Source organism: Fusarium verticillioides, chromosome 6 (assembly GCF_000149555.1).
Source record: "Fusarium verticillioides 7600 chromosome 6, whole genome shotgun sequence".
Lineage (NCBI taxonomy): Eukaryota > Fungi > Ascomycota > Sordariomycetes > Hypocreales > Nectriaceae > Fusarium > Fusarium verticillioides.
Genome location: NC_031680.1, coordinates 1,766,375 through 1,792,520, shown reverse-complemented (window position 1 = coordinate 1,792,520; position 26,146 = coordinate 1,766,375). Strand labels below are relative to the sequence as shown.

Sequence of the window (26,146 nt, the reverse complement as noted above, 5' to 3'; positions counted from 1 at the left end):
AGTACAGCCACAATCAGCCACGGCTCACCTCAGTAACAGCGCCGCATACGATTCAATTGAGTGTTAGGCATCCACATTGGGGGACCCTCAAACGGCCCATTCATGCACTTGGAAACACATGAACGAGTATTAGTGCTCAAGGTTTCACCAGAAAGACTTGCGACAACACAGCAGCTGGTGTCGTTGATATTGTTGCGGAAATATGCAATGCCAAACACATACATAGTCATAGATGGGTCTTGATAGGCCACGCAATAGAGATCTATATAAATCGGTGCTTGAGGTGTCTTGGACTGACATACCTAGATATCATAACTAGGAACAATGATGGTCACAGATTTTCAGAGTAGTTGCTGAAAGCCTGCCATGGAGACATTATCTGCTGCGTTATCATGAAACACATCATGAAACCTCCAGGTCTGTGTTGGATGCTTCACATACAAGTATGGGTTTCAAAATACTGCCATTGAGAGACTACATTGAACCTCACCCAACATCATCACCAATCAATATCAGTAACTTGAAGCCAGGGGCAGATAACTGCTATTAGTACTCTGTTCTTTTGGTAACTACATCTTACTCTATTACCCATACAAATCGAGAGGGCATAGACGCTGCTATCCATGATGTTCTGTGACACGATCTATAATCACACCTAATCTGCGTATAGGCACGAATAGCAATGAACGGCAAGCATCCTTAAAGCGTGATTTGCTGAATGAGAAACATTCTTAATCTAGTAGATCTTGTTGAAACGCTGAGATAATGGAACCTGGATATAAGGGTATGAATATGGGGGAAGCGGTCATTCTGTCATCATCATGATGGAAGAGGCTTCCAGAATGTTGGAACATGCAACTAAGAAAACTCGACAACAGGGGTCGTCCAGATGACAGGATTCGATCGAAACGTCGATTCGATCTGGCTGATGTAACACAAACGGCCTGTGGTTAGGACCAGACTCCAATGCTTCACTAATTTTGTGGAAGACTTGAGAAGAGGAGAATGGTTTCGAAGTTCAACAAAACAGAGATCTATACACTATGTGATTCATTCTCGTGGCGACTCAGACTTCAGGTCATCGATAATAAATCAGGCAGTACGAGCATCTGTCACAGAAGTATACGTCACCCTATGTATGGATGTCATGATATGGGATTGGACACAACAAGGTATGATTATTTCGTCAAGCCGACCCTTAATGCAGATTTGGTTCGTGAGCTGGAGCCAATCATTTGAGCCGGATCTCCCTCCGAACTCGATCGTGTTCCTCCACAATTGATTGAGCTACAGTGTAATTGTGTCTTTCCTTTCACTAAGTAATTGTGCGAATATGGCATACAGGACTCTGATCATTGGCAGATTGTTTGGGAAGCTGATTGTAGCAGCGTTGAGTTGATTGGGTTAGCGATGCACCCATTGATTGAGAAGTCTCGTGTATTTGTGTGCACACATCCCTTAACTTCGTACTTAACATACTGGAGCACTTCCAACCTTCACTCATTTGAATGATGAAACACGTGAAAGGAAACCCATGTAAAGCACAGAGATTACTCGTCACCGAATACCTTATCTGATCCCTTGCGTCCCGTCAACTGTGATACTACTTACTGTCTTTGACGGTCCCCTTGCCAGTAGTATCACGAGTCCAAGCAATGTCCAAGAGATATCGCCAACTGCTCCCTATCCCTCCCAACGAAAACTCGCCCCCCAACTCGCATCCATCAGGATCTTCCTCGACTCCACGGTCCTCCAGCGACGAACCTTTGAAGCGGCAACGAATCGGAACACAACTAGCATGCAACTCGTGCCGTAAGAGGAAGATTCGTGTAAGCTTCTCAAGAAAAGCGGTAACCCATTTGGTCCCTGTTAACACGATTTGCCAAATAGTGCGACGGAAGAAAGCCCATGTGCGAGGCTTGTCGACGACGCGGCGAAAAGGCAGCATGTACCTACGCTGAGACTCAAAGTCCAGGCCAGACGAGTAAGGTAACGGAACAGATCCTGGGGCTGTTTGACATTTTGAAGACAGCACCCGAGGCGCAGGCCATCGATATTCTACGAGTCCTACGAAGCCACGCAGATCTCGATACAGCTGTGTCGATAATCCAATCGCGGATGACAAGAAACATCAGTGACTGTGAACGCTCCCATGAGCATCCTCGGTACCTGGGTCTTGAAGCTGAGCTCGTGGCAAGACATTCTCTCGCGTTTCCCGCGCTTCAACCCCTTGAATCTAGTATCTTGAAGTAAGCTGACTGGGTGTGAAAAGTCTCACCACTCGCCATCCGGCCACACAGCTGCGTTATCGCCAACTTTAGCTGACATTTAACAGGAAGTTCTTCAGCGTCAGCCGGGCATCATCGAGCACGCAAAACGACAAAAGCCCCCCGACAACCAACAGTGGCTCGAACCCGTTCCCAGCCCATGATCCTACCCAGAGCCTGGAACCCCCCCTAAGTTCATGTGGCGAACGACTAGAAGAACTAGATATTGGGTTTTGGACCTCTGTACCAATCGCCTCCGGCTTGGCAGCAAAAGCCATATCACTATATCTGGAGACTGACCACCCCTTATTGGGTCCCTTTGATCCTACCTTGTTTATGGAAGATCTGGTCCATTGTCGAACCAAATACTGCAGTAAACTACTGGTCAGTACCATTATGTACTGGAGCTGTGTGAGTGACCTGGAAAGAGTGTGATGCTTGACTAGCCTTGCTGAGACAATGATAGCAAATGTACAGTGCGGTCGACTCTACTGTCCAGTCATTCATACCACAGTTTTGTGAAGAGGCTGAAAAACGCTGGTCCCTTGAAAAAGCGACAGATTCTCTGCTAAATCTTGCTGCAACACAACTGCTGGGCTTAGCATATCTGGGTAATGGAAAGGATCACTACGTCTTGACGTATGTATCTGAAGTGAATGCCATGGGCGCTCGTCTGGGGCTTTTTGGCGTCGAGCAAAGCGTTGCGATTTCGAAAGCAAAGCAAGTGAGCCCAGATCTACAAAGCGCGACATCGTATGCTGCTTGGGGGGCTTTTAACTGGATAGTGTGGGTTCAGAAAGTCGAGATCTCAGACAAGATCTGATGTTAACGTCCTCAGGCTTATGGCTTTGTTCTATCAACAACCTGGCCTCTCGTATCCCGAGCACCCCCCCTTAGTCCCAATACCAGGACATGAATGGCATGACCCTTCTGAGCCCAGCCCCGAGTCTCATCAGCAGAGATCTAAGCAGACGTACTTGGGGGACACGTTTCCAATTGTGTGTCGATTTTGGAGAATAATGCACGAGGTGACATTGAAATACTATCGTGACCAGCCTTTCCCGCGCGAAAGCCTCAGCAGTCACATTGCACTCGCCTTTGCGGAATACAAATATCGAGAGTTGATAGCTTGGGCGGAAACACTGCCTCCATCTATGGTGCGTTCAGAGCAGAGTCCGCATCATGTTTTGGTCTTTCAGTACGTTTCGACTTTCTCGCCTCTTCCCAACAATAGTCCTTCTGTTAGAGCTAACCGAATGGCAGTATCTGGTTCCATGTCGCTATTCTATGTGTCCTTCGCCCATTTACAGTTCGTGCGAGGGACTCGCCGAAGCCACTACGGCTGAAAACATTTCCCTGCAGGCGCAGCTCGCCTGACGCTGCATACAAGGCATCCGTGAATCAGCTCAAGCGTCTTGTGGTGGTATACCGAGAAAGACACGCATGTTCATCTTACACGATGTTGTGGCATACTGCTCTGATCCACATCGCCAATGCGATCCTTGGAGATACAAAGGATCCTGCCTGGCGCTTTTACCTATTCTTCTGTGTCGAAAGTTATGGAGAACTACGAGGAGCATTCCGATTTGCCGAAACCATCGGTCGTAGCATATTGTCCATGGCGCTTCAGCAAGGCGATCTATCCGCAGACGAAGCACGGAGACTAATGGTGCAGTTTGAGGAGAATAGGCTGACCAGTCCGTCGGAAGATATACGGGCGACTTTCATGGCTGATCTGAATCTTGCCATGACGGATCCCGAAGAAGCAAGTGTGGAGAGCCTGTCTGACAGGTTTGAGGACATTGCACTGTTTCGGGAGTTTACAAAGGCGGGCGACTCAAGCGAGGATGAGCCGGTAGAGTCTGATGATAATACTTGGGACACATTGTGAGACGGAGCATTCAATGAATGGAATGATCAGCACCAATGACCAGAAGTGGCTTGTTGAGCAAACCACCACTGGCTCAGAAGCTTCTTGAATAAGGTACCCTGAACAAGAAACCAGCAATGGAATTGGGTTCCGAGTCAAAAATGATTAATAGAATAAGGCAACACATTACAATTGCCGTTGAGCAGGAGAGGGAGAAGAAGAAGGGGAAGTACAATAAGCAGTACCAGTCGTGCTTTGAACATGGGACAATTGGTAACACTGGCGTCTATATGACAGTTGAACAAAAGGGAGGAGTTTGCGGCCAGCGTAACGAGGGGAACACCGCTGGACTAAAAGAGTGTATTTGCGATATGAACCTCTATGTTAGTAGTGCTTTATTCAGTTCGCCTCGGCTATGAACAAATACGGAACGGCTGATCAGCATCTGAATCAACCATTTCTGGGGAACAAGTGTTTTGATGGTTGGTACCATAAACCACAAAATGCCTGTTTTCGAAAGTCTGGAACCTTGGTCACTTGGAAATAGATACCTAGGCAGTCAATATCAATACTCCCATGGATTGACCTGGTTTGCGATGGGTCCATGGTTCGTCAGACTCGGCCGGTTTACGGGAAAATCGATAAACAAACCCTTAGAACAAAAGAGAAATAGATTAATCTACTACCGACATGATCCTTCCCGGATGTTTTATACAAGCTCTTCTATGGCGCTTTGATGCACAGTGTGTTGAATCAGACAGAGTATTGAGGATGGGTAGTATGTACTCCGTAGGCCTGCCAAAATCCCTCCAAGTCATATCATCAGCATGTTGAAGATTGGGATATCAAAGTGAACACCAGAATCTCGATAAGAAATGTCAGCCGAGCAAAGACCGACCGGGGATGGATGTTCCGTCATTTACTGAGCGTAATCAAGCGACGGGCTTGGCCCCAAATTCTTGTCTTACAACCTGAACTGCTGAAATAAAATAAATTTGATGGGTCAACCACCAAACCCCTCATGTCACATATTCTTGGCTGCCGTGCTACCGAGACTTGCTCTTCACATTGTGATATTCTATTTCAAGAGGTCGATAGGTATGTACGGATACTGCGTACATACCATTCAGATACAGGCTGGACTTGGCCCGTCTGGGTTTGGCACATCACATCTGGATCCCTCACGCTAACTCGGCCGCATCGACAGAGCCTTAGAGCTTGCAGAGGGTGGGGTTTAGGGCGGCCGTTCCAGGTCCGCGTCTGCTCGTATTGGCAAATCTCTACGCATAAGAGGCTAGCTTGGACTTGGGGATGGCGGGTCGGAGGGGAATGGTTCAGCTGTGACCTGCTAATAATGGTGCAGTTGGGATGGCATGTATGTACTGTATATCCGAGGTGCCCGATGCGAGTTGAAAGGGTGAGTGGTATGCATTCATCTAACGATATTTCGAGAAGTGAAACATCCAAATGTTATCAAGAACAGTTAGTCAGTGACATTTCCTCCTCGTATCTCCATGGCTATGCCCGGGCTAACTAGAGGATTGGATGGGACTTTTTGAATGGCTCCCGCTTACGGAAAAAAGGTTCTTTTTATGATTAATTGGAGGTACGGATACTCAGGCTGACGATGTACCTCGAATTGCTACACGAGGGCAATTTACTGCCATTTGCTCAACCTCTTGTGCCGGGAAGCATCCAATGACTGGCAAATATATCATATACCTCCCAATATTTTTCTGTCAGCCCCCAATTGATCTCATTGTTGTCCTTGATCAACTCTTGCACTGAGCGCCCGACCTCCAACTTTTAAAGTTTCCATCCTCTGTGACCTTTAATACCTAAACTGACCTAGGTACCTAGGTAAAAAAAACAAAAGTAGGTACCTTGTGCACCTAAACTGGCTTTAGCTCTCTCAACCTTACCTCAAGGTAATCCCGCTTCTAGGTAAGGTAATGCCTCACCCCTGCTTCTTTGTCGAGGTTCCTTCCTCTCTTAGGTTCCTAGCCACCCCGGGCTGCCATCCCAATCCTCGTATATGGATTCATTCGCAGGTAACCTCCGCCCACGCCTGTCTCTCTCTCTCCACTTCTCATCGTCATCCTTTCGCTCGTTTCTTTCTCTTTCTATCTTTGCATCCTCATGAAGCTCGACACGTATCATCGTTGTCGTCTTTGAGCTCATCGCCGCTCTCGCTTCATCGTCGACATGCGCTTCCTGTCAACATCGAGATCAGAGCCAAGGCTCGGTGCAGGCGGCATCATCGCTGCACTGCTACTGACGCTCAATCGCTTTTCCTTGGCCTACCAACTGGATCCTAATTCGACGAGTGAGTTACACCGTGAAACAGTCGCCGAGCCGCTTGTTACTTTGTCCTCGATACCGTGCATTCTGACGTAGAAACTCAATTCAGGTTCGATTAAATCGATTGCCAAATCAATCGCCAAGGATATGGTTGGCATGTATCATGGCGACGAACCCGGACAAACACCAGGTCTACTACCTGATCCTTATTATTGTACGGACACGTTCCCCAAATCGACATTGCTCCATCTGTTGATACTGACAATTCCTGCCAGGGTGGTACGCTGGCGCCTTTATGGGAACACTCGTCGATTATTGGGCGTACACCGGAGATTCTCAATATGTCGAAATCACCAAACAGGCACTTCTTTTCCAGGTCGGCGATCACGACGATTATATGCCTATTAACCAGACAAGAACCGAAGGAAATGATGATCAGGGATTCTGGGGACTTACTGTCATGTCGGCTGCCGAGTACAACTTCCCCCACCCTGCAGAAGACCAGCCACAATGGCTTGGACTTGCACAAGCCGTCTTCAATACCCAGGCAGCTCGGTGGGATACAGAGCATTGCAATGGCGGTTTGAGATGGCAAATCTTTCAGGTTAGTGATTCAATTATGTATATTTTCGGACTTGCGCCATCATCACCTGTCAAAATCTTCGTGGCGTCACTGGGGTGCCTAGCGTCAAATGTTTATCATGAGTCGAAATTGGTATTCATGGGCTAACAACCGATTGCAGTGGAATAGGGGTTACGACTACAAGAATTCAATCTCTCAAGCTTGTTTCTTTGCTCTAGGTGCCCGCCTCGCTCTCTTCACTGGCAATAGCAGTTATGCCGACTGGGCAGATAGAACATGGGACTGGATGGAAGCAGTCGAGTTCATTGACCCCAAGAGTTGGTACGTTTATGACGGTGCTCATATCGGCAATAACTGCACGAAACTCGTCCCCTATCAATTCTCTTACAACGCGGGCGGCATGATTCTCGGCGCTGCTGCCATGTACAACTTTACCGAAAGCCAGGTCTGGAAGGATCGCCTCGACAATCTTCTTGTGGGCGCCAAAGTCTTTTTCTCGGGGCCTGAAAAGAACATCATGACAGAGGTAGCCTGTGAGCCCGTGAAACTTTGCAACCTCGACCAGAAGTCTTTCAAGGCATATCTGAGCCGCTGGCTTGCTGTCACTACGCAATGGGCTCCCCATACTCGCGACACTATCATGCCCCTTTTGCGTGCTTCCGCTGTTGCAGCCACTGACAAGTGCACGGGAGGTGACAACAATCGAATGTGTAGTCTCTACTGGACCAAGGACAAGTTCGAGGGCGAAGTCACCATTGGTCAACAAATGGCCGCATTGGAAGTTACTCTTGCCTGCATGATCCAAGATCGACCGGCCCCGTTAACGAAGGACACTGGAGGAACCAGCAAAGCCAACCCTGGCGGCGGTGCCGAAGACGTTGGGCGAACGACCCCTGATTTGGATTATAAACCTTTACCTGCCGGTGATAAGGCTGGTGCCGCCATTATTACCATTTTGATTCTCGCCGGCCTCCTCGCCGGTATGTTCTGGATATTCTTTGACGAAACATCAGACAGTGGTCCCATTGATCAGTTTCGGAGTTTTGGATACTCAGCCGCTGCTGTCGTTGCCGCTTTGGCTGCTGGTGGGGGCGCAGCCGCGGTATTGGGACATAAGAAGGGCAAGAAGGATATCAACGAGAAGACTGCGGCGGTCTTTGCGACATCAAGCAATGGCAGCTCCCAAGAAAACACCAACAGCCGCCCTATTACAAACGATGCGCCAGCCGGCGTTACCAATCAAAGTCAGGGGCAACATCGCCGGGTGTCTAGTATGCCTTTGGGGTGGCCACAAAACCCAGCAATGAGAGGAAGCACTCTGTATGACTCTGACGGAATTTATCCAGCGTCAGCCTCGGCGCGGCAATCTCGAGGGGACTGGGCAGTAGGAGGAGGTATTGGCGAATCAAGCAGTGCTGCAGGAAGTTCGGCTGGTGGCAATAGAAGCTACACGCAACAGGAGAACGCGACAGGCGACACCACTCCAGGCACCGAGGAACCTGGTCTATCACACGATATGAACAGTAAGAGTGCCGCCCACACCGCCGAATTGGGCTTGAGTCAACGTGAAGCTCCAGGACCTATTGGGGTAGCACAGTGAGCTTTTCCTGTGCTGGATAATCATCTTTTCTTAATCAAAGAGGTCGAGACTTACGACATTCTTGGCAATACACGCTCAAATAGGGTTTAACGAATGCTTGTGGCATTTTGGGGGCGTTTTGACGGTTACGGCGCATATCGGTTGACAGCCTGTCGGCGCAGGCTTTTGAGTATTATCTATATTACTTGGACTGGGGTGCCATAAGAAAGAATGCTCCTAGCTACAACGGCAGAGTCGAGGTGTCACGCAATTAAATAAAAACTCACAGGTGTCTGTCCTTTCTGACAAGATACTATATATGGCTCAGAACAAGAGTAGTGCACGTTTATTTCACGCAGATATTTGGCTGGTGCTATAATTTGTCGTATTTTCTGTCATCGTTTCAACAATTTAATATCATCAACAAACACATTCTCACACCAATCTGCTATGCCATCAAATCAGCCGCTCATGAACTTTAGGTGCTCGTGCTATTGAAGGTGCCTTGTGGTATGTTTCATGAAGCGCCTGTGTCTCCCGTTCAATGAACTGATCGAACGTGCTCAGCGGGACCCCCCATACTTCAACTTCTTCCTTGGTCGCAAGATTGGCCATGTCTCTCATGACAAGCTGACCTGCTATGAAAGGGTTGGTGGCTTTCTGATCCATTATCTCTTCATTAGAAAGGTACTCTCCCTTGAGATCCCTTCCCACGGCTTTGGAGAGCTTCTGTAAAATGGTTTCCACTTCAATCCACTCATCGGCATACGTGATCTCCCTTCCATGAAACTTGGCTGGGTGTAGAAATGCTTCGCCACCAAACTTTCCGATAGTGACTGTATTAGTCAAGGGGAGAACAGTGTTAGGTTTCATAGCAGTTGCGAAGACTCCTTTGTCCAACGAAGTCGGGATACATCCTGACAAAAGGTTCGACATAGTTCGCCATGAAAGCTCCCGGGCGCAAGATTGTCCAGTACTGGAAGCCTGCATCGCGAGTCTGGTTTTCGATTGCATGCTTATTGCGCATGATTATATCAGTGAAGCTTCCTGGCTCCATGGCAGTCAGTTGGTCGGGATTGCCAGCGCTGAAGCCGCTTGAGAAGATGGCATGCTTGACGCCAGCTTCTTTGCCACTATTCAAAACGTTGGCTGCCCATCGCCTCTCAGCAGTGAGGTCTGTGAAGTCGGGCATAAGGACAAGAAAGAGGCCTGTACAGCCCTTCATGGCCTCTCTGAGAGCCGCTTTGTTGTCATAGTCTCTAGGAATAAGCTTGACCCCAATAGTCTCAAGAGCTTTGGCCTTATCAGAGTTAGGATCGCGGGCAAGGGCGTGGACGGCAATGCCCTTGGATCGCAGGTAGCGAGCGACAGAGCCTCCCTGACAACCTGTTGCTCCTGAGACGAATATTTGAGGGGTAGACATTTCGAAGTTGTTATCTAAATGATGTCCAGGGTGTGTAAAGTTAGCTAGGTGGCGTGCAGATGATATGTGAGGTCAACTATTCAATCTCTTTGAAGTACCACAGGCCCTCATTATATAGAAGATACCCACGGAGCTATCCCGTAGACTGCTTCAGCCCGTCGCCGGAGATCCGCTTCTCATGGTAGATCCGCTATTCTCGCGGAGCCGGAACCTCTTAGACGGTGGAGGGCGGAACTCCGCCCGATTAATCGCCGTCAGATTATCAGCTTCCACATCATAATCGTTAGTATCACTAATTTTTCCGCGCATGGTGAACCACTACAGCTTGTCTTTTCTAATATGTCTCTTACCGCTCGAGAACGCCGCAACCCTCCAAGTCGGCGGAAGTCATGTACTGCTTGCACCAAAGCGAAGCGGCGTTGCGACTTTGCTCTACCCGCATGTCTCCGATGCTTTCAGAGGCAGATATTTTGCCAGTATCCCACAAGGACGATACGGGGACAGTTGACCCCTCAGTCTGAATCGCCCGAGACAGTACCACATTGTCTGTTGAGTACTAGTGAAACGTCCCCTCAAGTTTTTGGCAGCATTCCCATCAGCGAGTCCATCATTGAAGATTTCAATACCATCATCTCAAGAATTGATGCAAGCTCTAATGGCCTGGATACGTTTGATCTCCCACTAGAAGATGTGGCACTAGAACTTGCTCAACAGCCTTTGGCATTAACTGGCCCGTCAACACAAGATTTTGGCAATGTCTCAGCACATATCTTGAATCGCCTTCAGTGGGCTGTTGACGAGATCAAAGAAGCCCCAAAGAAGATGGTTCTTGAGAATCAAACACCGTGGTGTCATCCACTCCTCTATAAAGATGCCATGCCCCAGTCTATGCAGGGTAAAGATCAGAGCTCAACTGTCGTCTGCACTCACTAACATTGACGCAGATGCCCACTCCTCCTGTGCGTTATACCTGGCCAAGAACCGCGTCAATTCTCCCATCATATTTCGTAGCATAGAATCTCGCGTCAACGACCTGCTCTCAGCGCCGCCACCGATAACGCCCCTGGACTGTCTAGCTCATACCCAGGCTCTCATCCTTTACCAGATAATAAGGCTCTACGACGGCGACATAGGTGCTCGTACCTCAGCAGAGCGAATTATCCCAGCCATAGAGGCTTCCGCGATGTCATTGTTCTCCTATGCCCAATTTGGCATCGAGGGCACGCCTGGTACGCTTCCGCTATACCCTATAGCCCCGACAAAGGCCTTCTGGCAAGATTGGATTCTCCAGGAGTCACTGCGCCGGACTCTCTTATTCTCATTCTATCTTGTACAGACCTATCGCATCATGTCCGGCTGCAAGATGCTCCAGTGTGATGGAAGACTTGGTCTATGCCACTCATGGACAGTTTCCGCATATTTATGGAATGCTATGACCCCATTGGAGTTTGCTGAAGCGTGGCGAGATAAGGACCACTATGTGGTGACAAATGCCATCTTTAATGGTGTCCTCGCTGAGGCAAAGGCAGATGACATAGATGTCTTTGGGAGGATTATGATTTCAAGTTTACTGGGACGAGATGAGGCTGAGGGTTGGTTTGCAAGCAAAGGTGGGAAATTATAGAAAGACAATCAAGGTTCAGCAAAGCCCATGCGTTGGATGATAACAAGTACAGGGCTATTCAAGTGTTAATGAGTGGTCTTTTGAATACGACTTCAGTCCCACAGTCTAGTAGTACTTTTACATCCCTTCGTCGTGGCACTCACCCTCTTCGACTCATTGTCGGAAGCTGACATTAGATTTAATATCCTTGCCAATTATAAGCAACAGCGGGTTTAGCTCAGTTGGGAGAGCGTCAGACTGAAGTAAAACTTCGGGATTCGATATCTGAAGGTCGTGTGTTCGATCCACACAAACCGCAAACCTTTTCTTGTTATTTTGTCAACCTGTCTCTAGGTTCGTCCATCAAAGAAAGGCAGGGAGGGAAACATCATTTTTAGTGTTTGGACTAACTAATAAGATGCAGCTAGGTGGGTGGAGGGAGGGGCCACATAAATTCAGGGACGAAAGTTGCCAACAAGGTGTCTGTCTACCAGTCGGTGATGCTATTGATATGTATGTATGTATGTGGCTGATCATCCCTTTTGCCCAGTGTAAATGAAGATGAATGAATAAGAAACATGTTCCATGGGTCATCAATGATTGAGGTTTAGGGCTTTGGAAGGGCCGAACAGCCAGCCATTAATCCGAGTCAAAGTTCATAGGCTGTATCTGTAGAACTCACCAATAAAAACATGAAATCAACATTATCGCACCATTGACATCGATTGTGGGTCGAAAACGGAGCCGGTGGAAGTTACCCCCGGTCTCATTCGCGGCATTCAACATGGCTTATCCCACCCAAGGGTCTAACCATGTCTTACATCCCCTTAAATAGATATTCCTTAATAAATGCGACGACGGCGACGTAGCAGATGCGAGTGCATTTCATGTTCCTTCCTGAGATACATTTCGACGTCAAGTCATCATGTCCTTCCACAACTTAAATACGAATCCTTCTAGGGAGGATCGCGACAATGCTTCGTTCCTCTCTCCTATCGCATACGACGACGATGCTTCGTCTCTTCACTCCCGTAGCGATCAAGATACCGATACCGACGATGACGAACTTATCTCGCGTGCGAGAAACAGTAGAGAATTGCGTGCTCATGATCGTATCGTGTTGATGGAGGAGGAAGATATCGACCGACTTGTTACCGATTCGCGACAAAAGAAAGAACGGGAGCGTCGTGGCTCAGGACTCGCAGTACCTAATATAGGCAAAATCTTTGGTCGTCGAGGAAGCAGTTCAGGGAATCGTTCGATCAACAGCTCCGCCGAAAATCTTGTGATTGAGAAGCGAAAAACTCGACGCCAACGGAGACAGAGGAAACGAGAGAAACTTGTGGAGCATGCTCAACATGGAGAGGACGGAGAGTTGATGTATGAGATGGAAGAGGGAGGTATGAAGGAAGGAAGCTCAACTGGCGAAAGCAGCGAGAGGGATGATAGTGACGAATTGGATCGGCATCATCTAAATATGATTGCCGAAGCAAAGGCCCAGCGACGTCGCAGCTGGCGCCGGTGGGTCTTCATTCACTCCCTGATCGCCATAGGCTTCGCGATCTTAATTCTATTAGCCTGGAAGCTATCCAAGAATCGCAGGAACAGATTCACCAAGGCGAACCAACCCCTGGTCAGCAATGGAACCGCCCTCTTTGCGCCCACGTCCCTCATCATCAGCCTGGATGGTTTCCGCGCCGACTTCCTCCAACGTGGATTGACGCCTACCTTAAACTCGTTCGTTGCTGAGGGAGTGTCGCCGAAATGGATGCATCCTTCTTTTCCATCAGTCACGTTCCCGAACCATTACACTCTTGCGACAGGCTTATATCCCGAAAGCCATGGCATCGTCAGCAACACCTTCTGGGATCCTGACATGCAATCGCAATTCTACTACACCCATCCTGGCCAGAGCCTTGACCCAAAATGGTGGGGAGGAGAGCCTTTCTGGGTCACAGCAGAGAAACAAGGGGTTCGGAGTGCTGTCCATATGTGGCCAGGAAGCGAGGCACATGTCCTCCACACTGAACCAAGCTTGATGGATAAGTTCAATGGCAAAGAAACACTTGAGAACAAGGTTGCCAGAATCATGGAGTTTCTTGATATGCCCGGCTTTGAGGACAAGACCGTGGACACTGGCAACATGCGACCACAATTGATTGCCGCTTACGTTCCTCATGTCGATAGTGATGGTCATAAATTCGGTCCCAACTCCACCGAGATCCGCCAAACCATCAGTAACGTGGATAGCATGCTGAGACAGGTCTTCCATGGTCTTGAGCAACGCAACTTGACCGACATTGTCAATGTGATTGTCGTCTCCGATCACGGGATGGCAACCACAGATATCTCAAGACTAATCCAGCTTGAAGACCTCATCGATACTGACAAGATTGAACATATCGATGGCTGGCCGCTCTACGGCCTTCGTCCCAAGAATCCCGACGACCTGAAAGGACTCTATGATGAGCTCAAGGAGAAGTCAAAGTCAAACCCCAAATTTGAAGTCTATCTTCGTGATGTCGACATGCCCGAGCGATATCACTTCTCCAAGCATCACCGCATCGCCCCGTTGTGGGTTATACCTGAGACAGGATGGGCCATTGTCACCAGAGACGAGTTCAATGTTGAAGAAGGAAAGAAGAAGAACCTCGTATATCATCCGCGAGGCCTACATGGTTATGACCATGAGCATCCACTTATGAGAGCCATTTTCATTGCCCGTGGCCCTGCGTTCCCCCACCCAGCGAACAGCCAGATCGAAGTTTTCCGTAAGCTGATTTCTGAGAGTGTGCCTTTTCTGCTCACTTACTGATTTGGATGAACAGAAAACATTGAGGTGTACAACATGTTGTGCGACTCCGTTGGTTTGACGCCCAGCCCCAACAATGGAACTTTAAGGCTTCCCCTGAAGCCCATCGGCGTGCACAAGCCCGAAGATACACCCGAGGAACCTGCCGATCCTCCGTCCGCCCCCAAGAAGCCGGCGCGCCCAACTTTGCCGGAGAAGCCAAGTCATCCCGAGCAGCCAACTGTGCCCCAAAAGCCCACCCAGCCTGAACGACCTACGGTTCCAGTTGCCCCTACGCAGTCCACCAAGGCGACATTCTCACTCAACAAACCCACGAAACCATCAAAGTCGGCTGTCCCCTCTAAGGACAGCGGAGGTAAGGATGGTGATAGTGACAGCGACGGCGACGGCGATAGTGACAGTGGCGACGATGACGATGAGAAAGACCAAGGAATCTGGGATTGGTTCACTCACAAAGTGGAGAAAGTCTGGCATAAAATCACTGGAGATGATGATTGAACTGTGAATATCTATGTATATCCTGTACCTAAGGTACCCAGGTTGGAAATGTTGTGCATATTTCTTTGTATTTTTTCGGCGTTCAAAGGGGCCATGATGGAGCACAAGGCGTTTGACATTGCGACGGGCAAGACGAGGCTTTGGATTCGTCCAAGCAAAGTTGGTACAAATCTGATATCCTTTCTTTTTTTCTCCTTTCAACCTTGCCGGTTTGAAAACGAGGCGGAATGCTGTGCTCACCTCACACTGGTGTTGCACTTTGTTTGTGTGACCTTTGTGCTCTTTGCCAGAGTGCCACGTATAAGGATATTTTATCAAGAGGCGGTGTACACTGCATGTAGGTGTTCATTCACATAGCCTATTCCCTTGAAAACGTACTTTTGCCTGCATCAAAGAGGTGGTGGGATTTGAGACATGGCCAAAGAACGTTTGTTGCACTCCGCCTCAATGTCCTGCATAGTACCCAAGATACCTTAGGTTAGGTGAATTGGTAGGTATCATGCCTTGCTTACCTAGGTTAAGTAAGTACTTAGGTATAGTAGGTTACAATACCTTGGAGTCATCCATGCCTTTACTCAAGAACTGCATTATGTGAGGCTCCTCAAGTTATAATGCCGTATAGAGATCTCTATCTGAAAATGATCGCCGTAGGCTAGGTACCTAACTCAGCTTAGGCGGCGCTAAGGCAGGCTCTGATAATGATTAATGATTTCATGCAAGGGATCCATTCCATTTCAAGGTCGGGTGGGGAGCCACTGCCTGTCATCCATGAATGATTGCCCCTCCCCCACTACAATAGCAGAATAGAATAGGTACATACAATGGCTGTTGCTGCCTGCATTAGCTCCTCAGGCCGTCCTCCACTTTCAACTCCAGTGAATCGCTTAACGCGTGACGCGGCGAGCTCCCTAGGCCCCTTCCCATACTCCCGGTATAATCGTCCCTGAAGGAGCTCCACCTCAAAATTGAATGTGAACCTTACAATATCAACTGACAATCAACTTCAGCCGCTTGCACCCTCCATTTGTGCACGTGCGACGAATAGCGTTCTCTAACATCATCCATCTTGCGATAACTGGTACTGCGAGATCGTGATAGGCCGGCCATCACTCCCCTGCGGCCTCAAGCATCCCGACGTCTTGCTGCGTACCCTTGGAACCTTCATGGGCGGCGGCCCCTTGCTTCCGGTGGCCTGCCGCTGTCGCTGACCGAGAGGGTCTTGAATGCTGTCGTTGCGCCTGTGCGCTGTCTCATTCGCCTTTCTCCAGGCTGCAGCAAGATGGCTGACACAGCCTCGATGAGTCTTGAGGAGATCCAGGAGGAGCTGACAGTGCAAAAGGTTGTCTTAGAGTCCCTTTCTGACGCAACGTATGATGGGGCTGAGGATATGAGACAAGAGGCTCACTCGGAGATCGTTCGCCTCAAGAAGCTTCTTCAGACCTTGAAACAGAAGAAGGAGCCTGGTACTACTAGTACGCCCTCCCCTCAGCATAACCCCAACGGCATTGTTTTCTCGTTGTCTAATATCACTTGCAGCTGGTGAATCTCATCACCACGCCCCGGAAGATCGTTTCCCTGGATCATCAACTCTAGGTACGAAGCTCTTGAAACATACTCAATGCACATTTCATTTATGATTTCTTCTTTATTGCCCATGTCATATCTTTAGCGCCCAAGCTCTTCTGGCTGGATCTTTGTACTTCATGTGTTTCCAATCCCTGATTTTATCACTCGATAGGTTTACAGCCAAGAGCATTAAGCTGACCTTTCTCCAGAGGATGCTGAGCCTGGAGCATCAAAGGCCATGCAATCTCCATCACGACACGGTGTCTGGCGTTTACCTGATCGAAAGAGGGGTGCCGACTCAGCTCGCCTCTCCTTCCATGACAATCATGCCAAAACACGCCGCATTTCCCCTGAAGATAATACCTTCTCGACTGCCATGGCCTACGGCAATGCTGATGACCATATTGACTTCATAGACCTTACTGGGTAAAGCTGCTTGGTAGTATTATTGTCTCCTTCACTGCTGACGGAAGAACACCAGGGACGATGATTACATAGGATCCGACTTCATCGCTGAACAACTCAAGGCCGAGGAGAGACAAAAGCAGGAATGGGCAGACCAACAGCTCGCGAGACAACTTGCAAGTCAAGGCCCTTCCAGTCAAGCTTCAGGCTCACAATCCTCTAAAATTAACGCCTTTACACGACTCATGAACAGCCAGCCTGCCCTTTCTACCCCGCTTGACGACGCAGCTGACGACCTCTTTCGGATCCCCGGAGCTTATGATGCGCAATGGGATGATTCTTCAGGTGCCGGGCCAGCTTTCAACATACCCCAAAGGCGAATGGTCCCTCAGTACATACCTGTGGCAACATCCTCAAACCACAACGCCATCAAGGACGACCCGGATCTTATCTTCGCCGGATCTGTTACTCGCCAACCACCAACTCCTACTGGTCGTCCGACCCTGGCTTCCGGCATGAACTACCCAGACCTGACTAGGCGTCATCCTGGTGCGCCTCCTGCTGGCGTCTGGCCTAACAATTACAGCTCACCCAATTCTTCATCAAATTTATCAGGACTCGCCAATTTGACTAGATGGAGTAACGGACTTGACTTCGTAAGCGGGCTAGATGCCGATGGCACGCCAATAAACCCCCATCTGATGAGTTTCGCGAGAGAAGCGGACAGTTTCCATACGCCTCAGCTCGACCAAGGAGAACTTGATGCTCTCCTAAAAAATATCTCTGCTGATATGGATCTTCCCAAGGCAGGCCTAGGCGAGGCACCAGAAGGGTTGAAGAGGCCCCTGTATCCTCATCAGGACATTGCTCTAGCCTGGATGAAGAAAATGGAATCAGGGACAAACAAAGGCGGTATTCTTGCTGATGACATGGGGCTCGGAAAGACAATTTCAACACTTTCACTCCTCCTGGACCGACGGGCACCCACAAGGCCAAAGGTGTGTATCTCCAATTGACAAATAAGTTAGTTTACTAAGATGTTAGACAAACCTCATCGTCGCCCCTGTGGCTCTCCTACGTCAATGGGAAGAAGAAATTGCTACCAAAACTAAACCAACCCACCGGCTCTCAGTATATGTTCACCACGGCAAAAAGGCCTCGATTGATGAGTTGCTTAGATACGACGTGGTGCTGACAACATATGGTACGGTGGCACAAGAGCTCAAGCGATTTGAAAAGATCGTGGAGGATCATAAGGAAAGGGGAGGAAACATCAACTGGAACGACACGACCATCAGTTCCAAACTATCACTTCTGCACCCAGTCAAGGCCCAATTTTACCGTGTCATTCTTGATGAGGCACAATGCATTAAGAACAAGGACACAAAGGGTGCCAAAGCTTGCACCCAACTGAAATCGATCCACCGATGGTGTCTGACAGGAACACCCATGATGAATGGAATCATAGAACTGTACTCTCTTGTCAAGTTCCTGAGGATTAAACCGTACTCGAAGTGGGAAGAGTTCCGACAGGTATGCCGATCAGCCTTCAAATGCCAGTTTGTCGCTAATGTTCAGTCAGGGATTTGGTGTTCTATTTGGCCGCAATGGAGACCCCAAACACGTGGCCATGGATAAGCTACAAGCACTTCTCAAAGCCATCATGCTCCGACGTAAGAAAAGCTCAAAACTCAACGGTAAGCCTATCCTTGTGCTCCCCGAGAAGACGGAAGAAATCATCTATGCCGAATTGTCACCTGAGGAGCGCGATTTCTATTCCCAGCTTGAAAAGCATGCCAGGGTCCAGTTCAGCAAATATCTTCGTGATGGGACGGTCAGCAAGAACTACTCCAACATTCTTGTTCTCTTGCTTCGCTTGCGCCAGGCTTGTTGCCATCCACATCTCAATCTGGATGTCGACGAGGCCGCCTCTTCGTCTATCCCGGATGAAGATAAAAAGCAGCTGGTCAAAGAATTGGATCAAGCTATAGTGGATAGGATCAAGGAAGTCGAGGCGTTCGAATGTCCCATCTGCTATGATGCCGTTCAATGCCCCAGCTTTTTTATTCCCTGCGGCCACGATAGTTGCAGTGAATGCTTGGTTAAAATTGTAGAAAGCGCTTCGTCGGTCAATTTGCAGGAGGGAAATGAAAGCAGCCGGGCTAAGTGCCCCGTCTGCCGCGGTCAATTCGACCCTGTCAAGTGTTTTACCTACGACATCTTTCGTGAGGTGCACATGCCGGAAACCGTCAAGAAAGAATCCAGCATGGAAGCAGCTGCCGATGAATCTGACGACGACTACGACTCAGACTCAGATTCAGACTATGAGTCAGATGATGAGGTGGACAGAAAGGGTAATCTCAAATGTTTTATCGTTAACGACGAATTTCCGAATGAGGATGAAAAGGTATTGGTCAAGAAACAGAGCAAAGGAAAGGGGAAACGGAAGAACAAGGGGAAGGCAAAGTCATCGGATGTCAAGCCTGCCATGCTTAAGACCTTGCGCAAGGAGGCTTACAAGAACCGTGAGGCTTTCAAAAAGTACATGCGATATCTACGCAAGACTTGGGAACCCGCCGCCAAGGTTACGGAATGTATGAATCTCATCAAGAAGATCGAGGAAACCGGTGAGAAGACCATCATCTTTTCTCAGTGGACCCTATTATTGGATCTGCTACAGGTTGCCATGTCACATGAGAAGATGGCTAAGCCAGAGAGATACGACGGTTCAATGTCCGCAACTCTTCGCAACATTGCAGCTCAGAATTTCCGCGAGCGAAAGGACACCAAGATTATGCTGGTTTCCCTCCGAGCTGGAAATGCAGGCCTGAACCTCACCGCCGCGTCTAGAGTAATCATTATGGATCCTTTCTGGAATCCATACATCGAGATGCAAGCCGTCGATCGCGCGTATCGAATTGGGCAACAACAGGAGGTGAAGGTGTATCGCATTTTGACCAAGGAGACTGTCGAAGACCGAATCGTAGAATTGCAAAACAAGAAAAAGGAGATGGTGGAGGCTGCGCTGGATGAGACTGCAGGGAGCAAGATTGGTCGTCTCAGTATCAACGACCTCAAGACTCTTTTCGGATTCAGCCGCTAATAGATGTATGCCGACCAACAAATGTCACGATATCAATTATCACATTGTACAGTATCACGGGTTACGGCTTGCTTTTTTAGAGTTGGACGAGTTATGACAGTTACAGACAGGGCTGCGACCTTGACCTCGTGAGAGCTGAACGACCATCTCGCGGTGTTATTTCGACTAAGGAATTTCCTTAATGCAATCATGTGAGCAACGGGACATGGAATTTTCTGGGGTGTGAGCTCAAGGAAACTGTCTTGCAGATGTTTTCAGTGCTGATTGCAGGCGGCATACATGTTGCATTAGGGCAAACAGTCCGTAGATGAACCGTGTCAACGTCAGAGAAATGATTTCAGTACATATCACAATGCTTCCAATTGGGAGGCAAGAATGGGCGTGTGATTGCATTGTATGCATGGTATGACTATACTACACCACAGCTGGTGTAGCCCTCCTGAGCATCATCAAAAGCTGGGCATGTACTATCCACCTTCCTGTCCTACCCTTTCAGCCGAAGGCGACCAAGTCTTAGAGGTTCAATTTAGAAACCTCGGTATCTATGATGTCCTGAACGTGTGTTTTGGTAGCGTCGTCTGACCATGTCCATTCCTGGGACACCAGCTGCCCGTCAACGATAGACGTGCCCTTTAAATGGAGGGCCGGCTCTTCCGTGACTGTGAAGACCATCCGGCAATCCTCGTTCTTGGCGTTGAGAATGACATTGCCCTGTATGCCTTTGGACCATGGGTAGGGGAGAATAGCGAGGTAGTGCTCGATGAGAAGGCGCGTGGTAGCAGTGCCGAGGTAATCAGCCAGTGCATTTGCGTCTGGATATCCCTCCCGATATGGTGCACATGCAGCCGAAAGAGGTGAGTTCGGGGGACTGATTACATAGTAATAAGTCGCTGTGACGGGTATGAGGAATGTCCGGCCGCGGACGGTGAAGCTGACATTGGGAAGAATGGTTAGTTTGATGTTGAACTCGATGGGCTGCAGCATATTCCGAATCATGATCTGCGACGATGCAAGCTGGTTGGGTCCCTGATTCGCGTGATCTGAGTCGTTGAGAGAAATAGGGGTTGTGCTGAGGACGAAACGGGACGGGAAGCCAGCGCGCTGAAGAGACTGAACGAGGGCGCCAATGTGCTTAGTGACGACTTGGACGTTGTGGAGGTGCATGAGGCGAGCGATTATAGGACGGAGAAGAGCATGTGTTTGCTGGCCTCTCGATCGTGGGATGTGAGGCGGAATAGGGCGAGTTCTTGTGAGCTCGTTCTGTCGATGAGCGTAGCTAAGGAGGGTATGCAGCGCGAGGGATATCGTCTCAGCAATTCGGTTATCAGGGAGATCATCATCTGAAGAAGCTAGAGGGCCAAGCGGCACCAGTTCTAAGATGACCCTTGATTTGGATGCTGGATCAATATCGCAGATGAGACGGGAGTCGTATGGCTTGACCTCGTATGCTGCAAGGGTGCGGGCTTCGCGTGTCAGTTCGTGCCATAGCTCTTGTGAGAAAATGGTATTTCGGGCTTCAAGAACACGCTCTTCCAAGGGAGCGTCAGCAGCCGTCTCAGCTGGTAAAGCAGAGCGGCCGGTAACTTGACCGTCTCTTTCATATCTCACGACAACTCGCTCAGATACTCCTCCCAGCCGGCCGCAATCAAGCTGAACTGCCCCGTCATTGCCTCGCCTCATGGGTGCTAGACTATTCCTGTACTCGGGTGCAGCTATTGGTCATGTTAGTACGGTCGTGCGCTGGGGAGCCCATCAAAGGGAGGCATACCTTCTGAGAAGCCGAATCGAACACCAAGTGTGTGCCTTTCTTGTGGCACTCTGGATATCGACCACCCAGACTTTTGAACTGCTGTAATCTCCTCCCAGTACCTGCCCTCAACCGTAACTTCTTTCTCCAAGAACGCACTAGCAGCCTCGGCAGCATCCCGTGCTTTGTTCGTCTGTGTGAGTGCTAGGCCCAATGCTATGTTCTCCTGTTCTTGAACTTTGGCTGGAGTCACGGGTGGGTTATCGAGCCTGTCGGTTCCCAATGTACCGATTCCGACCATGTCGCGTAGGTCTTGCGATAGAGTGACGCCAGCCTGTGTAGGGTTCTGTTTCGAGATGAGGAGGGAGAGGAAGTCGAGTGTAAGAAGAGCTGTATTTCCCGCGGCGCTGAGTGATGTCAGTTTATGATCATGTTGTAGCGGGCTTCCATACTCAAGATTCTTTAGCATTTCCATGCGCACTTCCTGGAGGTCTCTCGGCGCATCCTGGTCGTCGTCGTCGTCGTCGTCGTCGTCTTGTTCCCCATCGGCCATATCAACATCTCTGTCTAGCGCATCCCCATACTCCGCTTCCTCTTGGGCAAGCTCTTCCCTTAGCTTGGCCTCATTTATAGCTCTGAACCCGCCAGGTTGCGCGTTAGCGCGAGCAATAAAATCTGCGATGTTCTGAGGTTTACGATCGGCGACGGGAGATGGTCGTATAGACAGCGGTTGGTCGTCGCCGTGTGCCATTATGAGTATACTCCAGGTGTGTTGCTTCGTTCCGTATCGTGTGTGTGCGTGTAATTAATGACGTTTTGGTATATTAAAAGGTATCCAATTGCTATTCTTTGTGACAGTCGCGTTGGTGATGGTGATGTTTGTCTATGAAAGTTTCGGGCTTCTCTACTTTAGCTCCCGTTTGACACCCATGACCGCGGGGTCAACAGCTTGAGTGGGTCCTCCAAGTACAGCTTCACTCCTAACTAGAATAATTACTTATACTCCGTAGGTAGTATTTGCTTAACCTAAAGTGAAACAGTGGCAGATTTTGAGAACATGGATATTTTAATGCTGATATAGATATTACTATATTTTCATAACAAAGATAGTATGAGATAGTCTTACGTATTCATCGAATGTCTGTCGCTATGATTGCTGTATCTCATAACTTGCATCAAGCTGCGTTGCTGTACCATCTCACTTCTCACAAAATGCTAAGCAGGAGCAGAAATGGTCATAGAGCTCATAGATCTCGAATTACAAGGTATATTTCATCTACTCTTTCTATATATGATTCTTATCTTGCTGTAAGAGTCGGAAAACTCCTCCCGCTTATAACCAACCAAAAATAAACTCCTTTCGCCGATGCAATGCAATGCAATGCCATGCCATGCCATGCTGTACTTGTAACTTCGGTATTGTCTACTCGTTCTTTATGCTGCTTGAGCTACTCCACGCATCTGCATCATCTGTTCGGCGATGCCCCTCTCGTTGCAACATTCTCCATCTTCTCAGCTTCGACTGAGGGTTGTCACCTGTCATCGTAGGCATCAGATCGTCCTCGAGAATTGGGACTTCACCCAACGGGTCGAGTTGATCGATGATGTCTGAAATCTCAGTTGGTGGAATAGATTTGAAGACTGCCTGGACATCATTATGAGGCGACAGAGATGTGAACTGCCACTTGGATCTTTTGCCCGAAGCACGCCTGGACTGCATCCAAAGACGGCGTCGCTCCACAAAGCTAATGAGGAGGAGAGTTGGCATATTGAGAGTTCGAATAAGGGCCACGTTGACAATGTGGAAGATCCGAGCGGTGGTGACAAGCTTCAGGGGTAGGAGCACCATCAGAGCCAAAATGTTGAAGGGAGGGGGGTAGGCAAATATAGAATCACTCTTGACGCCCTCGAAAGTCAAAACAGCGCGTCGGAACTGAATCTCGGCCGTTTCGTCAGCGACGATCTTGGAGAAGGTGTTTGTGAGCATGGCAATGAGAATGGTCAGAAAGAGCGTGTTGCCCAGGAACGCAAAGGCAATCATCAACGCAGGACCAAGGATGATATGGAATCGCACCGACTCCTCAATACCCTCACCATCTAGACCGAACCAAATCCAGAGCATCCATTTGCCCACTACGTACCAGCTAAACTCCTCATCACCGTCGTTGCTCGCACTAACAAGCCACTGCAAAGCAAGCAGAAAGCCGGTAAAGCACCATGTGGCAAGGAAGGTCAGTACAGTAAAGTCCTTCATCATAGCATGAACAGAGATAAAGACAAGGTTGTTTGGCAGTAGGTTGAAAGCAACCCGGGTCAACATGACAGGTGCTGCGATACAAAGAATCGGTAGTCCATAGCCAGAGTGAAGCTGATCGAGGAGAAAGTCGTAGATGCGGAGAATAAAATAGGCGCCAAAGATGGAAGAAAAAGTGATGTCAAGAAAGGCCCATAGGTTCTGTGCGTGAACTGCCCAGCCATGCTCGATAATAGCAGCCATCTTCTCGAGGAGCCAACCGAAGGTGTATATACAAAACGCGAACTCCCACATATTAACCTCAGAATGGCGAGAGATCATGGTCATTACGTAGAGCACCAGTAGGATGACAAAGTGAACGAGTTCGATGAGATTTCGGTTGCGAGGAACAATGAGACGGTGGTGGTTGAGGAGAGGTGCTGTCCGAGGGTCGTAAAGAGAGATAGGCCGTCGTTTATAGTGGTCCGGAAGGAAATCCATAAATGAAAGGGGCGTGTAAATGATTTGACCGTTATGAACCGCATCGACAGCTCGTTGACAGGCTGCAGAGCTGATGAAGAACTTGCTTTCAGAGACAATTGCCAACTCAAGAGCTGTGACCTTTCTCTCGGAGCCAGAAGCATCACCAGATCCAGGCCATTGAGGTCGGTTAGCTGGACGCTCCATGTGACTAGGAGCGCCTTGGAATGGATCGAAGCCCTCAACGAGGATGTGCGAGAGCAGCAAAAGACCCTGTGGCCCTGGGTTGTCCTCGTGGAAGCGGCGCAGGACCCGACTAGCGAGCAGCTCGCATAGAATTGCACGCGCCTGGTTGACACTCTGATGAACCTCCTTAGACTGCTCTCTTAGGAAGGATACACGGTTTGCTAACAAGCAATAAACTGGCGGGGAGGAGTCAGAAAAGACTCCCAGGTGGGATGCTGCGCTTCAAACTCACCGACTGAGATATCATCTGGATTATAAAGTCTTTCGACCAGAGGCCTCACAACCAGAGCGTTCATCTTGGGATCTCTGAAGTGCTCCATAGTATAAGGATCATCTGATGTATATTAGGATTCATTAACTATATACGAATCGGGATGAGATGAGACCTACCAATACTCGCAAGAACTAACCGTCGGACTCTACACTCAAGGAGAGTTAGCACGCTGACTCCTCATGGTACGTAGGCGTATTACGATTCTTGGCGAGCTTATACAATGGCTCACCAAGAACATGCAGTTCTGAGCTGCAGGCAGGAAGGGATTGAGCAAGGACAAGGGCGAGTTTACCGGTGAATGTTCATATACACAGGAAGCTCAGTCGTCGTCAAGTTGAGCGTCGATCTGTTGCCATCATCGAGAATTCCTTTGGCTTCGGCATCTTCGGCCACAGTGAGAAAGCCCTCATCTTCATCGTCCTCGACAGGTTTGAGCCAAGCGTTTGACTGCTCAGTACTTCTGCGTACCACCATCGTGAGCAGAGCTGATGCTTGCTATAGGTGTTGCACTTTTGAACAAATCAGATTGAGGGTCTTTAATATGAAATCCGAGACAAGTTCGACGCTGAAGAGGGAAAACAAATAAAGTCACGAGGCAAAAAAGGTGAGGCTCTCGCTTTACGTATGTACGTATTTCAAGTGAAGCCCCCGTCTCCAATGTAATTTGGGGGTCATTATGCCCCTGAACTGCCATTCCAAAATCACGGCGACCAATCAGCGTCTGTGAGCCCCGCCACGACAGGTACGCGTCTCTAGTAGGCGAGATATTGATTGGATTGCTGTAATTGACTACGTGGATAAGCGAGTCGTACTAATCATTACGAGTTCTAGAGGACTTTTAACTATAATTATGCAGTGATTTCCATCATTTCGAGAGCTGTCTGTACCGAATTGAAGAGTTGATCATTCGGCAGTTCGTTCAGCTCTTACTGGGCTGCATACATAATTGCATGAGAGAAGCTAATGCTCATTGGAAGTTGACGCTGATACCCCTGAATCCCTTTTCCCTTCAGAGAACTCCAGTTGCAGATCTGCAACGCTAAATCCAGGGTCCAGGGAACAGGAATTTGATTTCTGCAACGTGCAACCTTCAGAAAGTGATATCGATCATGGAACGATAAAAATCTGCCTTTAAAGAATTTCAATCAGACGGCAG

At 48.9% G+C, this 26,146-nt stretch overlaps 8 protein-coding genes and 1 non-coding gene across 14 annotated transcripts; 6 read left to right on the top strand and 3 right to left on the bottom strand.

Moving 5' to 3' along the window:
• Positions 1 to 1,258: 1,258 nt before the first annotated feature.
• FVEG_15004 (hypothetical protein) lies at positions 1,259 to 4,923 on the top strand (the record flags this gene model as incomplete). Of its 3 annotated transcripts, XM_018904091.1 has the most annotated exons (6): positions 1,259 to 1,829; positions 1,891 to 2,249; positions 2,336 to 2,678; positions 2,734 to 3,053; positions 3,106 to 3,465; positions 3,531 to 4,923. In XM_018904091.1, the coding sequence occupies exons 1-6, from the start codon at positions 1,656 to 1,658 to the stop codon at positions 4,156 to 4,158; spliced, it is 2,184 nt and encodes a 727-aa protein (XP_018745561.1). In that variant the 5' UTR covers positions 1,259 to 1,655. The 3 variants fall into 3 exon arrangements, with proteins under 3 accessions (XP_018745561.1, XP_018745563.1, XP_018745562.1); XM_018904093.1 differs by having other exon boundaries at positions 2,734 to 3,465; XM_018904092.1 differs by having other exon boundaries at positions 3,106 to 3,613.
• A 691-nt stretch (positions 4,924 to 5,614) lies between these two features.
• FVEG_02217 (hypothetical protein) lies at positions 5,615 to 9,132 on the top strand. Its single transcript, XM_018889419.1, has 4 exons — positions 5,615 to 6,463; positions 6,548 to 6,652; positions 6,714 to 7,042; positions 7,182 to 9,132. Exons 1-4 carry the CDS (start codon positions 6,343 to 6,345, stop codon positions 8,619 to 8,621), a joined length of 1,995 nt encoding a protein of 664 aa, XP_018745564.1. The 5' UTR covers positions 5,615 to 6,342; the 3' UTR covers positions 8,622 to 9,132.
• Positions 8,919 to 10,180, bottom strand: FVEG_02218 (hypothetical protein). Its single transcript, XM_018889420.1, has one exon. The coding sequence runs from the start codon at positions 10,021 to 10,023 to the stop codon at positions 9,463 to 9,465; it is 561 nt and encodes a 186-aa protein (XP_018745565.1). The 5' UTR covers positions 10,024 to 10,180; the 3' UTR covers positions 8,919 to 9,462.
• A 21-nt stretch (positions 10,181 to 10,201) lies between these two features.
• On the top strand, positions 10,202 to 11,858 carry FVEG_02219 (hypothetical protein). Its single transcript, XM_018889421.1, has 2 exons — positions 10,202 to 10,918; positions 10,968 to 11,858. Exons 1-2 carry the CDS (start codon positions 10,363 to 10,365, stop codon positions 11,645 to 11,647), a joined length of 1,236 nt encoding a protein of 411 aa, XP_018745566.1. The 5' UTR covers positions 10,202 to 10,362; the 3' UTR covers positions 11,648 to 11,858.
• FVEG_15005 lies at positions 11,854 to 11,945 on the top strand. The gene has a single exon. It is a non-coding gene; the product is annotated as a tRNA-Phe (tRNA).
• Positions 11,946 to 12,458: 513 nt separating this feature from the next.
• FVEG_02220 (ectonucleotide pyrophosphatase/phosphodiesterase family member 1/3) lies at positions 12,459 to 15,554 on the top strand. Its single transcript, XM_018889422.1, has 2 exons — positions 12,459 to 14,397; positions 14,455 to 15,554. The coding sequence occupies exons 1-2, from the start codon at positions 12,552 to 12,554 to the stop codon at positions 14,934 to 14,936; spliced, it is 2,328 nt and encodes a 775-aa protein (XP_018745567.1). The 5' UTR covers positions 12,459 to 12,551; the 3' UTR covers positions 14,937 to 15,554.
• A 319-nt stretch (positions 15,555 to 15,873) lies between these two features.
• On the top strand, positions 15,874 to 20,517 carry FVEG_15006 (hypothetical protein). Of its 3 annotated transcripts, none has more exons than XM_018904094.1 (6): positions 15,874 to 16,408; positions 16,473 to 16,529; positions 16,712 to 16,928; positions 16,984 to 17,905; positions 17,952 to 18,440; positions 18,490 to 20,517. In XM_018904094.1, the coding sequence occupies exons 1-6, from the start codon at positions 16,216 to 16,218 to the stop codon at positions 20,008 to 20,010; spliced, it is 3,399 nt and encodes a 1,132-aa protein (XP_018745568.1). In that variant the 5' UTR covers positions 15,874 to 16,215; the 3' UTR covers positions 20,011 to 20,517. The 3 variants fall into 3 exon arrangements, with proteins under 3 accessions (XP_018745568.1, XP_018745569.1, XP_018745570.1); XM_018904095.1 differs by having other exon boundaries at positions 16,675 to 16,928; XM_018904096.1 differs by lacking the exon at positions 15,874 to 16,408 and having other exon boundaries at positions 16,425 to 16,529.
• FVEG_02224 (hypothetical protein) lies at positions 20,373 to 22,631 on the bottom strand. The gene is made up of 3 exons (XM_018889423.1): positions 22,210 to 22,631; positions 21,779 to 22,164; positions 20,373 to 21,722 (listed from the first exon to the last, which is right to left on the bottom strand). Exons 1-3 carry the CDS (start codon positions 22,506 to 22,508, stop codon positions 20,524 to 20,526), a joined length of 1,884 nt encoding a protein of 627 aa, XP_018745571.1. The 5' UTR covers positions 22,509 to 22,631; the 3' UTR covers positions 20,373 to 20,523.
• A 369-nt stretch (positions 22,632 to 23,000) lies between these two features.
• Positions 23,001 to 25,605, bottom strand: FVEG_02225 (hypothetical protein). 2 transcript variants are annotated; one of them, XM_018889425.1, is made up of 4 exons: positions 25,283 to 25,605; positions 25,107 to 25,140; positions 24,949 to 25,050; positions 23,001 to 24,892 (listed from the first exon to the last, which is right to left on the bottom strand). In XM_018889425.1, exons 3-4 carry the CDS (start codon positions 25,034 to 25,036, stop codon positions 23,181 to 23,183), a joined length of 1,800 nt encoding a protein of 599 aa, XP_018745573.1. In that variant the 5' UTR covers positions 25,037 to 25,050; positions 25,107 to 25,140; positions 25,283 to 25,605; the 3' UTR covers positions 23,001 to 23,180. The 2 variants fall into 2 exon arrangements, with proteins under 2 accessions (XP_018745573.1, XP_018745572.1); XM_018889424.1 differs by having other exon boundaries at positions 25,107 to 25,135.
• Positions 25,606 to 26,146: the final 541 nt, after the last annotated feature.